General features: G+C 53.9%; 1 protein-coding gene across 1 annotated transcript in view; it reads left to right on the top strand.

Annotated features, from left to right (window-relative positions):
- OBSCN (obscurin, cytoskeletal calmodulin and titin-interacting RhoGEF) overlaps nt 1-14,582 on the top strand; it is a 297,141-nt gene that overhangs the window by 13,247 nt on the left and 269,312 nt on the right. The window contains exons 3-4 of the mRNA XM_075847538.1: nt 4,945-5,205; nt 6,206-6,511. Coding sequence (XP_075703653.1) covers nt 4,945-5,205; nt 6,206-6,511 — 567 coding nt within the window. The remainder of the gene's footprint in view (nt 1-4,944; nt 5,206-6,205; nt 6,512-14,582) is intronic.

The following is a 14,582-nucleotide window of genomic DNA, read 5'->3' as shown; positions in this document are numbered from 1 at the left end:
GTGGATGCCCAATGGGAACGTCCGGGAGGAGCATAAAAGAACATACACTGAAGACGTGGGGACATTTCTCCTCAGCAGCACTGACAGGTCCATCACTTGCTCGTCCCTTGCTCCTCGGCAGCACTGACAGGTCCATCACTTGCTCGTCCCTGGCTCCTCGGCAGGACTGACAGGTCCATCACTTGCTCGTCCCTTGCTCCTCGGCAGCACTGACAGCTCCATCACTTACTCGTCCTTTGCTCCTCAGCAGCACTGACAGCTCCATCACTTGCTCGTCCCTTGCTCGTCGGCAGCAGTGACAGCTCCATCACTTGCTCGTCCCTTGCTCCTCGGCTTCACTGACAGCTCCATCACTTTCTCGTCCCTTGCTCCTCGGCAGCACTGACAGCTCCATCACTTGCTCGTCCTTTGCTCCTCGGCAGCACTAACAGCTCCATCACTTGCTTGTCCCTTGCTCCTCAGCAGCACTGACAGCTTCATCACTTGCTCGTCCCTTGCTCCTCAGCAGCACTGACAGCTCCATCACTTGCTCGTCCTTTGCTCCTCGGCAGCACTGACAGCTCCATCACTTGCTCGTCCTTTGCTCCTCGGCAGCACTGACAGCTCCATCACTTGCTCGTCCCTTGCTCCTCAGCAGCAGTGACAGCTCCATCACTTGCTCGTCCTTTGCTCCTCGGCAGCACTGACAGGTCCATCACTTGCTCGTCCTTTGCTCCTCAGCAGCACTGACAGCTCCATCACTTGCTCGTCCCTTGCTCCTCAGCAGCAGTGACAGCTCCATCACTTGCTCGTCCTTTGCTCCTCGGCAGCACTGACAGCTCCATCACTTGCTCGTCCTTTGCTCCTCGGCAGCACTGACAGCTCCATCACTTGCTCGTCCTTTGCTCCTCGGCAGCACTGACAGCTCCATCACTTTCTCGTCCTTTGCTCCTCGGCAGAACTGACAGCTCCATCATTTGCTCGTCCTTTGCTCCTCGGCAGCACTGACAGCTCCATCACTTTCTCGTCCTTTGCTCCTCGGCAGCACTGACAGCTCCATCACTTGCTCGTCCTTTGCTCCTCGGCAGCACTGACAGCTCCATCACTTGCTCGTCCTTTGCTCCTCGGCAGCAGTGACAGCTCCATCACTTGCTCGTCCTTTGCTCCTCGGCAGCACTGACAGCTCCATCACTTGCTCGTCCTTTGCTCCTCGGCAGCACTGACAGCTCCATCACTTGCTCGTCCTTTGCTCCTCGGCAGCACTGACAGCTCCATCACTTGCTCGTCCTTTGCTCCTCGGCAGCACTGACAGGTCCATCACTTGCTCGTCCTTTGCTCCTCGGCAGCACTGACAGCTCCATCACTTGCTCGTCCTTTGCTCCTCGGCAGCACTGACAGCTCCATCACTTGCTCGTCGTTTGCTCCTCGGCAGCACTGACAGCTCCATCACTTGCTCGTCCTTTGCTCCTCGGCAGCACTGACAGCTCCATCACTTGCTCGTCCCTTGCTCCTCGGCAGCACTGACAGCTCCATCACTAGCTCGTCCCTTGCTCCTCAGCAGCAGTGACAGCTCCATCACTTGCTCGTCCTTTGCTCCTCGGCAGCACTGACAGCTCCATCACTTGCTCGTCCTTTGCTCCTCGGCAGCACTGACAGGTCCATCATTTGCTCGTCCTTTGCTCCTCAGCAGCACTGACATCTCCATCACTTGCTCGTCCCTTGCTCCTCAGCAGCAGTGACAGCTCCATCACTTGCTCGTCCTTTGCTCCTCGGCAGCACTGACAGCTCCATCACTTGCTCGTCCTTTGCTCCTCGGCAGCACTGACAGCTCCATCACTTTCTCGTCCTTTGCTCCTCGGCAGAACTGACAGCTCCATCACTTTCTCGTCCTTTGCTCCTCAGCAGCACTGACAGCTCCATCACTTGCTCGTCCTTTGCTCCTCGGCAGCACTGACAGCTCAATCACTTTCTCGTCCTTTGCTCCTCGGCAGCACTGACAGCTCCATCACTTTCTCGTCCTTTGCTCCTCGGCAGCACTGACAGCTCCATCACTTGCTCGTCCTTTGCTCCTCGGCAGCACTGACAGCTCCATCACTTGCTCGTCCTTTGCTCCTCGGCAGCAGTGACAGCTCCATCACTTGCTCGTCCTTTGCTCCTCGGCAGCACTGACAGCTCCATCACTTGCTCGTCCTTTGCTCCTCGGCAGCACTGACAGCTCCATCACTTGCTCGTCCTTTGCTCCTCGGCAGCACTGACAGCTCCATCACTTGCTCGTCCTTTGCTCCTCGGCAGCACTGACAGCTCCATCACTTTCTCGTCCTTTGCTCCTCGGCAGAACTGACAGCTCCATCACTTTCTCGTCCTTTGCTCCTCAGCAGCACTGACAGCTCCATCACTTGCTCGTCCTTTGCTCCTCGGCAGCACTGACAGCTCAATCACTTTCTCGTCCTTTGCTCCTCGGCAGCACTGACAGCTCCATCACTTTCTCGTCCTTTGCTCCTCGGCAGCACTGACAGCTCCATCACTTGCTCGTCCTTTGCTCCTCGGCAGCACTGACAGCTCCATCACTTGCTCGTCCTTTGCTCCTCGGCAGCAGTGACAGCTCCATCACTTGCTCGTCCTTTGCTCCTCGGCAGCACTGACAGCTCCATCACTTGCTCGTCCTTTGCTCCTCGGCAGCACTGACAGCTCCATCACTTGCTCGTCCTTTGCTCCTCGGCAGCACTGACAGCTCCATCACTTGCTCGTCCTTTGCTCCTCGGCAGCACTGACAGCTCCATCACTTGCTCGTCCCTTGCTCCTCAGCAGCACTGACAGCTCCATCACTTGCTCGTCCTTTGCTCCTCGGCAGCACTGACAGCTCCATCACTTGCGCGTCCCTTGCTCCTCAGCAGCACTGACAGGCCCATCACTTGCTCGTCCCTTGCTCCTCGGCAGCACTGACAGCTCCATCACTTGCTCGTCCCTTGCTCCTCAGCAGCAGTGACAGCTCCATCACTTGCTCGTCCTTTGCTCCTCGGCAGCACTGACAGCTCCATCACTTGCTCGTCCTTTGCTCCTCGGCAGCACTGACAGCTCCATCACTTGCTCGTCCTTTGCTCCTCGGCAGCACTGACAGCTCCATCACTTGCTCGTCCTTTGCTCCTCGGCAGCAGTGACAGCTCCATCACTTGCTTGTCCTTTGCTCCTCTGCAGCACCGACAGCTCCATCACTTGCTCGTCCTTTGCTCCTCAGCAGCACTGACAGCTCCATCACTTGCTCGTCCTTTGCTCCTCGGCAGCACTGACAGCTCCATCACTAGCTCATCCTTTGCTCCTCGGCAGCAGTGACAGCTCCATCACTTGCTCATCCTTTGCTCCTCGGCAGCACTGACAGCTCCATCACTTGCTCGTCCTTTGCTCCTCGGCAGCACTGACAGCTCCATCACTTGCTCGTCCTTTGCTCCTCGGCAGCAGTGACAGCTCTATCACTTGCTCGTCCTTTGCTCCTCGGCAGCACTGACAGCTCCATCACTTGCTCGTCCTTTGCTCCTCGGCAGCACTGACAGCTCTATCACTTGCTCGTCCTTTGCTCCTCGGCAGCACTGACAGCTCCATCACTTGCTCGTCCTTTGCTCCTCGGCAGCACTGACAGGTCTATCACTTGCTCGTCCTTTGCTCCTCGGCAGCACTGACAGCTCCATCACTTGCTCGTCCTTTGCTCCTCAGCAGCACTGACAGCTCCATCACTTGCTCGTCCTTTGCTCCTCGGCAGCACTGACAGCTCCATCACTTGCTCGTCCTTTGCTCCTCGGCAGCACTGACAGCTCCATCACTTGCTCGTCCTTTGCTCCTCGGCAGCACTGACAGCTCCATGACTTGCTCGTCCTTTGCTCCTCGGCAGCACTGACAGCTCCATCACTTGCTCGTCCTTTGCTCCTCGGCAGCACTGACAGCTCCATCACTTGCTCGTCCTTTGCTCCTCGGCAGCACTGACAGCTCCATCACTTGCTCGTCCTTTGCTCCTCGGCAGCACTGACAGCTCCATCACTTGCTCGTCCTTTGCTCCTCGGCAGCACTGACAGCTCCATGACTTGCTCGTCCTTTGCTCCTCGGCAGCACTGACAGCTCCATCACTTGCTCGTCCTTTGCTCCTCGGCAGCACTGACAGCTCCATCACTTGCTCGTCCTTTGCTCCTCGGCAGCACTGACAGCTCCATCACTTGCTCGTCCTTTGCTCCTCGGCAGCACTGACAGCTCCATCACTTGCTCGTCCTTTGCTCCTCGGCAGCAGTCCACACAATGACATTGAACGGTGACGAAGGTGATAACGTTTTATAATTTGCTGCTGAGGAGCAGCAATGTCAGCGAGACTGAACTTACAGCCCCAAGAAGAGCTGAGACCCGGCCTGGGATTACTGAGGGGGATTGTGTGACCGGTTAGAACTGATTGCTGGAGTTCCTGCTCCTCTGACAGGAAATCTACGACCTCTCTCCTATCTATGATCGGGAGTCGACTGACGCCAATGTTTGTGCCCATTGTGCACGTCAGAGGCCACGGCCACTTCTCCTGTCACTCTCCTCATTTTTCTGCTATGACGTCACTAGTTTTCATCTGCGACATTTTAGTTATAAAATACTTTATAAATGTAGAACGATGAATTTTCCCTTTCAGATAATCAGGACATTTATATAAAAAGAAAAAAGTAAATCTCCAGAGAAATCTCATGTAACCCTTCACTTATCCTCTGCCGACTCAGTTATATCCTCTACTCCAGTAATATTATAGGACAAGTTGTAACAGCAGCATTGTGAGTGCAGCTCTGGGTGTGACTGGAGTATGACATGTCTCAGGATCAGTATAAGTGAAGCTGAGGATTTTCTTGGTTGCTCAGGATTATATTGAGATTTGTCCTGTGAGATTTTCTAGATGTAATTATGTTATAATGTTTGTAACTGCCGCTTTCCTTTGCTCCTTCCGTTTAGGTAACATAATTAAGAAGCTCCCCCGCAGGACGGCGGTACCGGTCAGTGACACGGCCATCTTCTGTGTAGAGCTGGACAATGATTGCCAGAAGGTCAGGTGGACGATCAATGGGCACAATGTGATCGCTGACGGGCGGATCTCGATCACCTCCTCTGGTAAACAGCACACCATGATCATCCGCGAGTGCAAGAACAGCGACGCTGGCGAGATCGCCTTTATAGCCGACGAGTGTAAGACCTCCACCCAATTCACCGTCACCAGTGAGTATCCAACGCCACGCAGGAAAATCAGGACTGTATGTGACCTGTAGAGAGATCGACGGGTCCTGTAAATCATCCTCAAGAAAAAGTGACTGCTGAGTGACCACTGACTGATCGCTAAATCACAGCTGAGTGACTGCTGAGTGGCCACTGACTGATCGCTGAGTGACCACTGACTGATCGCTGAGTGACCACTGACTGATCGCTGAGTGACCACTGACTGATCACTGAGTGACCACTGACTGATCGCTGAGTGACCACTGACTGATCGCTGAGTGACCACTGACTGATCGCTGAGTGACCACTGACTGATCGCTGAGTGACCACTGACTGATCGCTGAGTGTCGGCTGAGTTACTGCTGACTGATTCTCTAAGTAACAGCTGAGTGACTGTTGAGTGACCACTGACTGACAGCTGAGTGACAGCTGAGTGACCACTGACTGATCGCTAAGTAACAGCTGAGTGACTGCTGAGTGACCACTGACAGATCGCTGAGTGACCACTGACTGATCGCTGAGTGACCACTGACTGATCGCTGAGTGCCGGCTGAGTGACTGCTGACTTGCTGACTGATCGCTGAGTTACCACTGACTGATCGCTGAGTGCCGGCTGAGTTACCACTGACTGATCGCTGAGTGACCACTGACTGATCGCTGAGTGCCAGCTGAGTGACTGCTGACTTGCTGACTGATCGCTGGGTGCCGGCTGAGTGACTGCTGACTTGCTGACTGATCGCTGAGTGCCCGCTGAGTGACTGCTGACTTGCTGAGTGATCGCTGGGTGCCGGCTGAGTGACTGCTGACTGATTGCTGAGTAACTGCTGACTTGCTGAGTGATCGCTGGGTGCCGGCTGAGTGACTGCTGACTGATCGGCTGAGTGACTCTCTGCAGACAATGAACCAGCAGGGGCTGCAGTGAGAGCTAGAAGATGGGCAGAGTGCAGTCAGATATGTGGATAGGAGAGAATGTCTAAATCAGTTGTTTTGTTTTTTTTTACAGCCTTAAGAAAACCTCCTTCTAACGCCCCCATTAACCCCGTGGTGACAGACAAGACTGAGACATCTGTCAGATTAGCCTGGTCCCCTCCCCCAATGGACAGGCCGGTGCCCATTGATGGGTACATCGTAGAACGGAAAAAGCTTGGAGCCATGAACTGGGTGCGGTGTCACGAATCCCCCAATGTGCCCAGCCCAGAATTCATTATCAGCCATGTTCCGGATGAAGGAAGCTTCCACTTCCGGGTCAGTGCTGTCAACAGCTATGGACAGAGCCCCCACCTGGAGTTCCCGGGGACGTTATACCTCGGTAGGTGATGAGAACCACAGGTCACAGGCGGAGGGACCCAAAACATGGATAGAGATAGACCCCCGGATAGGTCAGAGGCAAGAGGATAGAGATAGACCCCCGGATAGATAGGTTAGAGGGAAGAGGACAGGGAAAGACCCCCGGATAGATAGGTCAGAGGCAAGAGGATAGGGGTAGACCCCCGGATAGATAGGTTAGAGGCAAGAGGACAGGGATAGACCCCCGGATAGATAGGTTAGAGGCAAGAGGACATGGGTAGACCCCGGATAGATAGGTCAGAGGAAAGAGGACAGGGATAGACCCCCAGATAGATAGGTCAGAGGCAAGAGGACAGGGATAGACCCCCGGATAGATAGGTCAGAGGGAAGAGGACAGGGATAGACCCCCGGATAGATAGGTCAGAGGCAAGAGGACAGGGAAAGACCCCCGGATAGATAGGTCAGAGGCAAGAGGACAGGGGTAGACCCCCCGGATAGATAGGTCAGAGGCAAGAGGACAGGGATAGACCCCCGGATAGATAGGTCAGAGGCAAGAGGACAGGGATAGACCCCCAGATAGATAGGTCAGAGGCAAGAGGACAGGGAAAGACCCCCGGATAGATAGGTCAGAGGCAAGAGGACAGGGATAGACCCCCGGATAGATAGGTCAGAGGCAAGAGGACAGGGATAGACCCCCCGGATAGATAGGTCAGAGGCAAGAGGACAGGGAAAGACCCCCGGATAGATAGGTCAGAGGCAAGAGGACAGGGATAGACCCCCGGATAGATAGGTCAGAGGCAAGAGGACAGGGATAGACCCCCGGATAGATAGGTCAGAGGCAAGAGGACAGGGATAGACCCCCGGATAGATAGGTCAGAGGCAAGAGGACAGGGATAGACCCCTGGATAGATAGGTCAGAGGCAAGAGGACAGGGATAGACCCCCGGATAGATAGGTCAGAGACAAGAGGACAGGGATAGACCCCCGGATAGATAGGTCAGAGGCAAGAGGACAGGGATTAACCCCCGGATAGATAGGTCAGAGGCAAGAGGACAGGGAAAGACCCCCGGATAGATAGGTCAGAGGCAAGAGGACAGGGATAGACCCCCGGATAGATAGGTCAGAGGCAAGAGGACAGGGGTAGACCCCCCGGATAGATAGGTCAGAGGCAAGAGGACAGGGATAGACCCCCGGATAGATAGGTCAGAGGCAAGAGGACAGGGAAAGACCCCCGGATTGATAGGTCAGAGGCAAGAGGACAGGGATTAACCCCCGGATAGATAGGTCAGAGACAAGAGGACAGGGATTAACCCCCGGATAGATAGGTCAGAGACAAGAGGACAGGGATAGACCCCCGGATAGATAGGTCAGAGGCAAGAGGACAGGGATAGACCCCCGGATAGATAGGTCAGAGACAAGAGGACAGGGATAGACCCCCGGATAGATAGGTCAGAGGCAAGAGGACAGGGAAAGACCCCCGGATAGATAGGTCAGAGGCAAGAGGACAGGGATAGACCCCCGGATAGATAGGTCAGAGGCAAGAGGACAGGGATAGGCCCCCTGGATAGATAGGTCAGAGGCAAGAGGACAGGGATAGACCCCCGGATAGATAGGTCAGAGGCAAGAGGACAGGGATAGACCCCCGGATAGATAGGTCAGAGGCAAGAGGACAGGGGTAGACCCCCCGGATAGATAGGTCAGAGGCAAGAGGACAGGGAAAGACCCCCGGATAGATAGGTCAGAGGCAAGAGGACAGGGAAAGACCCCCGGATAGATAGGTCAGAGGCAAGAGGACAGGGATAGACCCCCCGGATAGATAGGTCAGAGGCAAGAGGACAGGGAAAGACCCCCGGATAGATAGGTCAGAGGCAAGAGGACAGGGGTAGACCCCCGGATAGATAGGTCAGAGGCAAGAGGACAGGGGTAGACCCCCAGATAGATAGGTCATAGGCAAGAGGACAGGGATAGACCCCCCGGATAGATAGGTCAGAGGCAAGAGGACAGGGATAGACCCCCGGATAGATAGGTCAGAGGCAAGAGGACAGGGGTAGACCCCCAGATAGATAGGTCATAGGCAAGAGGACAGGGATAGACCCCCGGATAGATAGGTCAGAGGCAAGAGGACAGGGAAAGACCCCCGGATTGATAGGTCAGAGGCAAGAGGACAGGGAAAGACCCCCGGATAGATAGGTCAGAGGCAAGAGGACAGGGATAGACCCCCGGATAGATAGGTCAGAGGCAAGAGGACAGGGGTAGACCCCCCGGATAGATAGGTCAGAGGCAAGAGGACAGGGATAGACCCCCGGATAGATAGGTCAGAGGCAAGAGGACAGGGAAAGACCCCCGGATTGATAGGTCAGAGGCAAGAGGACAGGGGTAGACCCCCGGATAGATAGGTCAGAGGCAAGAGGACAGGGATAGACCCCCGGATAGATAGGTCAGAGGCAAGAGGACAGGGAAAGACCCCCGGATAGATAGGTCAGAGGCAAGAGGACAGGGAAAGACCCCCGGATAGATAGGTCAGAGGCAAGAGGACAGGGAAAGACCCCCGGATAGATAGGTTAGAGGCAAGAAGACAGGGGTAGACCCCCGGATAGATAGGTCAGAGGCAAGAGGACAGGGAAAGACCCCCGGATAGATAGGTCAGAGGCAAGAGGACAGGGATAGACCCCCGGATAGATAGGTCAGAGGCAAGAGGACAGGGATAGGCCCCCTGGATAGATAGGTCAGAGGCAAGAGGACAGGGATAGACCCCCGGATAGATAGGTCAGAGGCAAGAGGACAGGGATAGACCCCCGGATAGATAGGTCAGAGGCAAGAGGACAGGGGTAGACCCCCCGGATAGATAGGTCAGAGGCAAGAGGACAGGGAAAGACCCCCGGATAGATAGGTCAGAGGCAAGAGGACAGGGAAAGACCCCCGGATAGATAGGTCAGAGGCAAGAGGACAGGGATAGACCCCCCGGATAGATAGGTCAGAGGCAAGAGGACAGGGAAAGACCCCCGGATAGATAGGTCAGAGGCAAGAGGACAGGGGTAGACCCCCGGATAGATAGGTCAGAGGCAAGAGGACAGGGGTAGACCCCCAGATAGATAGGTCATAGGCAAGAGGACAGGGATAGACCCCCCGGATAGATAGGTCAGAGGCAAGAGGACATGGATAGACCCCCGGATAGATAGGTCAGAGACAAGAGGACAGGGATAGACCCCCGGATAGATAGGTCAGAGGCAAGAGGACAGGGAAAGACCCCCGGATAGATAGGTCAGAGGCAAGAGGACAGGGGTAGACCCCCCGGATAGATAGGTCAGAGGCAAGAGGACAGGGAAAGACCCCCGGATAGATAGGTCAGAGGCAAGAGGACAGGGATAGACCCCCGGATAGATAGGTCAGAGGCAAGAGGACAGGGATAGACCCCCGGATAGATAGGTCAGAGGCAAGAGGACAGGGATAGACCCCCGGATAGATAGGTCAGAGACAAGAGGACAGGGATAGACCCCCGGATAGATAGGTCAGAGGCAAGAGGACAGGGATAGACGCCCGGATAGATAGGTCAGAGGCAAGAGGACAGGGATAGACCCCCGGATAGATAGGTCAGAGGCAAGAGGACAGGGAAAGACCCCCGGATAGATAGGTCAGAGGCAAGAGGACAGGGATAGACCCCCCCGGATAGATAGGTCAGAGGCAAGAGGACAGGGGTAGACCCCCGGATAGATAGGTTAGAGGCAAGAGGACAGGGAAAGACCCCCGATAGATAGGTCAGAGACAAGAGGACAGGGATAGACCCCCGGATAGATAGGTCAGAGGCAAGAGGACAGGGAAAGACCCCCGGATAGATAGGTCAGAGGCAAGAGGACAGGGATAGACCCCCGGATAGATAGGTCAGAGACAAGAGGACAGGGATAGACCCCCGGATAGATAGGTCAGAGGCAAGAGGACAGGGATAGACCCCCGGATAGATAGGTCAGAGGCAAGAGGACAGTGATAGACCCCCGGATAGATAGGTCAGAGGCAAGAGGACAGGGATAGACCCCCGGATAGATAGGTCAGAGGCAAGAGGACAGGGATAGACCCCCGGATAGATAGGTCAGAGGCAAGAGGACAGGGATAGACCCCCGGATAGATAGGTCAGAGGCAAGAGGACAGGGATAGACCCCCGGATAGATAGGTCAGAGGCAAGAGGACAGGGATAGACCCCTGGATAGATAGGTTAGAGGCAAGAGGACAGGGGTAGGCCACCGGATAGATAGGTCAGAGGCAAGAGGACAGGGGTAGACCCCCAGATAGATAGGTCAGAGGCAAGAGGACAGGGATAGACCCCCCGGATAGATAGGTCAGAGGCAAGAGGACAGGGATAGACCCCCGGATAGATAGGTCAGAGGCAAGAGGACAGGGATAGACCCCCGGATAGATAGGTCAGAGACAAGAGGACAGGGATAGACCCCCGGATAGATAGGTCAGAGGCAAGAGGACAGGGAAAGACCCCCGGATAGATAGGTCAGAGGCAAGAGGACAGGGATAGACCCCCGGATAGATAGGTCAGAGGCAAGAGGACAGGGGTAGACCCCCCGGATAGATAGGTCAGAGGCAAGAGGACAGGGATAGACCCCCGGATAGATAGGTCAGAGGCAAGAGGACAGGGAAAGACCCCCGGATTGATAGGTCAGAGGCAAGAGGACAGGGGTAGACCCCCGGATAGATAGGTCAGAGGCAAGAGGACAGGGATTAACCCCCGGATAGATAGGTCAGAGACAAGAGGACAGGGATAGACCCCCGGATAGATAGGTCAGAGGCAAGAGGACAGGGATAGACCCCCGGATAGATAGGTCAGAGGCAAGAGGACAGGGAAAGACCCCCGGATAGATAGGTCAGAGGCAAGAGGACAGGGATAGACCCCCGGATAGATAGGTCAGAGACAAGAGGACAGGGATAGACCCCCGGATAGATAGGTCAGAGGCAAGAGGACAGGGAAAGACCCCCGGATAGATAGGTCAGAGGCAAGAGGACAGGGATAGACCCCCGGATAGATAGGTCAGAGGCAAGAGGACAGGGATAGACCCCCGGATAGATAGGTCAGAGGCAAGAGGACAGGGGTAGACCCCCCGGATAGATAGGTCAGAGGCAAGAGGACAGGGATAGACCCCCGGATAGATAGGTCAGAGGCAAGAGGACAGGGATAGACCCCTGGATAGATAGGTTAGAGGCAAGAGGACAGGGATAGACCCCCGGATAGATAGGTCAGAGGCAAGAGGACAGGGATAGACCCCCGGATAGATAGGTCAGAGACAAGAGGACAGGGATAGACCCCCGGATAGATAGGTCAGAGGCAAGAGGACAGGGAAAGACCCCCGGATAGATAGGTCAGAGGCAAGAGGACAGGGATAGACCCCCGGATAGATAGGTCAGAGACAAGAGGACAGGGATAGACCCCCGGATAGATAGGTCAGAGGCAAGAGGACAGGGGTAGACCCCCCGGATAGATAGGTCAGAGGCAAGAGGACAGGGATAGACCCCCGGATAGATAGGTCAGAGGCAAGAGGATAGAGATAGACCCCCGGATAGATAGGTTAGAGGGAAGAGGACAGGGAAAGACCCCCGGATAGATAGGTCAGAGGCAAGAGGACAGGGATAGATCCCCGGATAGATAGGTCAGAGGCAAGAGGACAGGGATTAACCCCCGGATAGATAGGTCAGAGACAAGAGGACAGGGATAGACCCCCGGATAGATAGGTCAGAGGCAAGAGGACAGGGATAGACCCCCGGATAGATAGGTCAGAGGCAAGAGGACAGGGAAAGACCCCCGGATAGATAGGTCAGAGGCAAGAGGACAGGGAAAGACCCCCGGATAGATAGGTTAGAGGCAAGAAGACAGGGGTAGACCCCCGGATAGATAGGTCAGAGGCAAGAGGACAGGGAAAGACCCCCGGATAGATAGGTCAGAGGCAAGAGGACAGGGATAGACCCCCGGATAGATAGGTCAGAGGCAAGAGGACAGGGATAGGCCCCCTGGATAGATAGGTCAGAGGGAAGAGGACAGGGGTAGACCCCCCGGATAGATAGGTCAGAGGCAAGAGGACAGGGATAGACCCCCGGATAGATAGGTCAGAGGCAAGAGGACAGGGGTAGACCCCCCGGATAGATAGGTCAGAGGCAAGAGGACAGGGAAAGACCCCCGGATAGATAGGTCAGAGGCAAGAGGACAGGGAAAGACCCCCGGATAGATAGGTCAGAGGCAAGAGGACAGGGATAGACCCCCCGGATAGATAGGTCAGAGGCAAGAGGACAGGGAAAGACCCCCGGATAGATAGGTCAGAGGCAAGAGGACAGGGGTAGACCCCCGGATAGATAGGTCAGAGGCAAGAGGACAGGGGTAGACCCCCAGATAGATAGGTCATAGGCAAGAGGACAGGGATAGACCCCCCGGATAGATAGGTCAGAGGCAAGAGGACATGGATAGACCCCCGGATAGATAGGTCAGAGACAAGAGGACAGGGATAGACCCCCGGATAGATAGGTCAGAGGCAAGAGGACAGGGAAAGACCCCCGGATAGATAGGTCAGAGGCAAGAGGACAGGGGTAGACCCCCCGGATAGATAGGTCAGAGGCAAGAGGACAGGGATAGACCCCCGGATAGATAGGTCAGAGGCAAGAGGACAGGGATAGACCCCCGGATAGATAGGTCAGAGGGAAGAGGACAGGGATAGACGCCCGGATAGATAGGTCAGAGGCAAGAGGACAGGGATAGACCCCCGGATAGATAGGTCAGAGGCAAGAGGACAGGGAAAGACCCCCGGATAGATAGGTCAGAGGCAAGAGGACAGGGATAGACCCCCCCGGATAGATAGGTCAGAGGCAAGAGGACAGGGGTAGACCCCCGGATAGATAGGTTAGAGGCAAGAGGACAGGGAAAGACCCCCGATAGATAGGTCAGAGACAAGAGGACAGGGATAGACCCCCGGATAGATAGGTCAGAGGCAAGAGGACAGGGAAAGACCCCCGGATAGATAGGTCAGAGGCAAGAGGACAGGGATAGACCCCCGGATAGATAGGTCAGAGGCAAGAGGACAGTGATAGACCCCCGGATAGATAGGTCAGAGGCAAGAGGACAGGGATAGACCCCCGGATAGATAGGTCAGAGGCAAGAGGACAGGGAAAGACCCCCGGATAGATAGGTCAGAGGCAAGAGGACAGGGATAGACCCCCGGATAGATAGGTCAGAGGCAAGAGGACAGTGATAGACCCCCGGATAGATAGGTCAGAGGCAAGAGGACAGGGATAGACCCCCGGATAGATAGGTCAGAGGCAAGAGGACAGGGATAGACCCCCAGATAGATAGGTCAGAGGCAAGAGGACAGGGAAAGACCCCCGGATAGATAGATAGATAGATAGATAGATAGATAGATAGATAGATAGATAGATAGATAGATAGATAGATAGATAGATAGATAGATAGATAGATATGAGATAGATAGATAGATAGATAGATAGATAGATAGATAGATAGATAGATAGATAGATAGATAGATAGATAGATAGATAGATATGAGATATGAGATATGAGATATGAGATAGATAGATAGATAGATAGATAGATAGATAGATAGATAGATAGATAGATAGATAGATAGATAGATAGATAGATAGATAGATAGATAGATATGAGATAGATATGAGATAGACAGATAGATAGATAGATAGATAGATAGATAGATAGATAGATAGATAGATAGATAGATAGATAGATAGATAGATAGATAGATAGATATGAGATAGATAGATAGATAGATAGATAGATGATAGATAGATAGATATGAGATGATAGATAGATGATAGATAGATGATAGATAGATAGATAGATAGATAGATAGATAGATAGATAGATAGATAGATAGATAGATAGATAGATAGATAGATAGATAGATAGATAGATATGAGATAGATAGATAGATAGATAGATAGATGATAGATAGATAGATAGATAGATAGATAGATAGATAGATAGATAGATAGATAGATAGATAGATAGATAGATAGATAGATATATAGATAGATAGATAGATAGATAGATAGATAGATAGATAGATAGATAGATAGATA

This window comes from Rhinoderma darwinii (genome assembly GCF_050947455.1).
Source record: "Rhinoderma darwinii isolate aRhiDar2 chromosome 5 unlocalized genomic scaffold, aRhiDar2.hap1 SUPER_5_unloc_2, whole genome shotgun sequence".
Lineage (NCBI taxonomy): Eukaryota > Metazoa > Chordata > Amphibia > Anura > Rhinodermatidae > Rhinoderma > Rhinoderma darwinii.
This window is presented reverse-complemented; position numbering and strand designations above follow the sequence as displayed.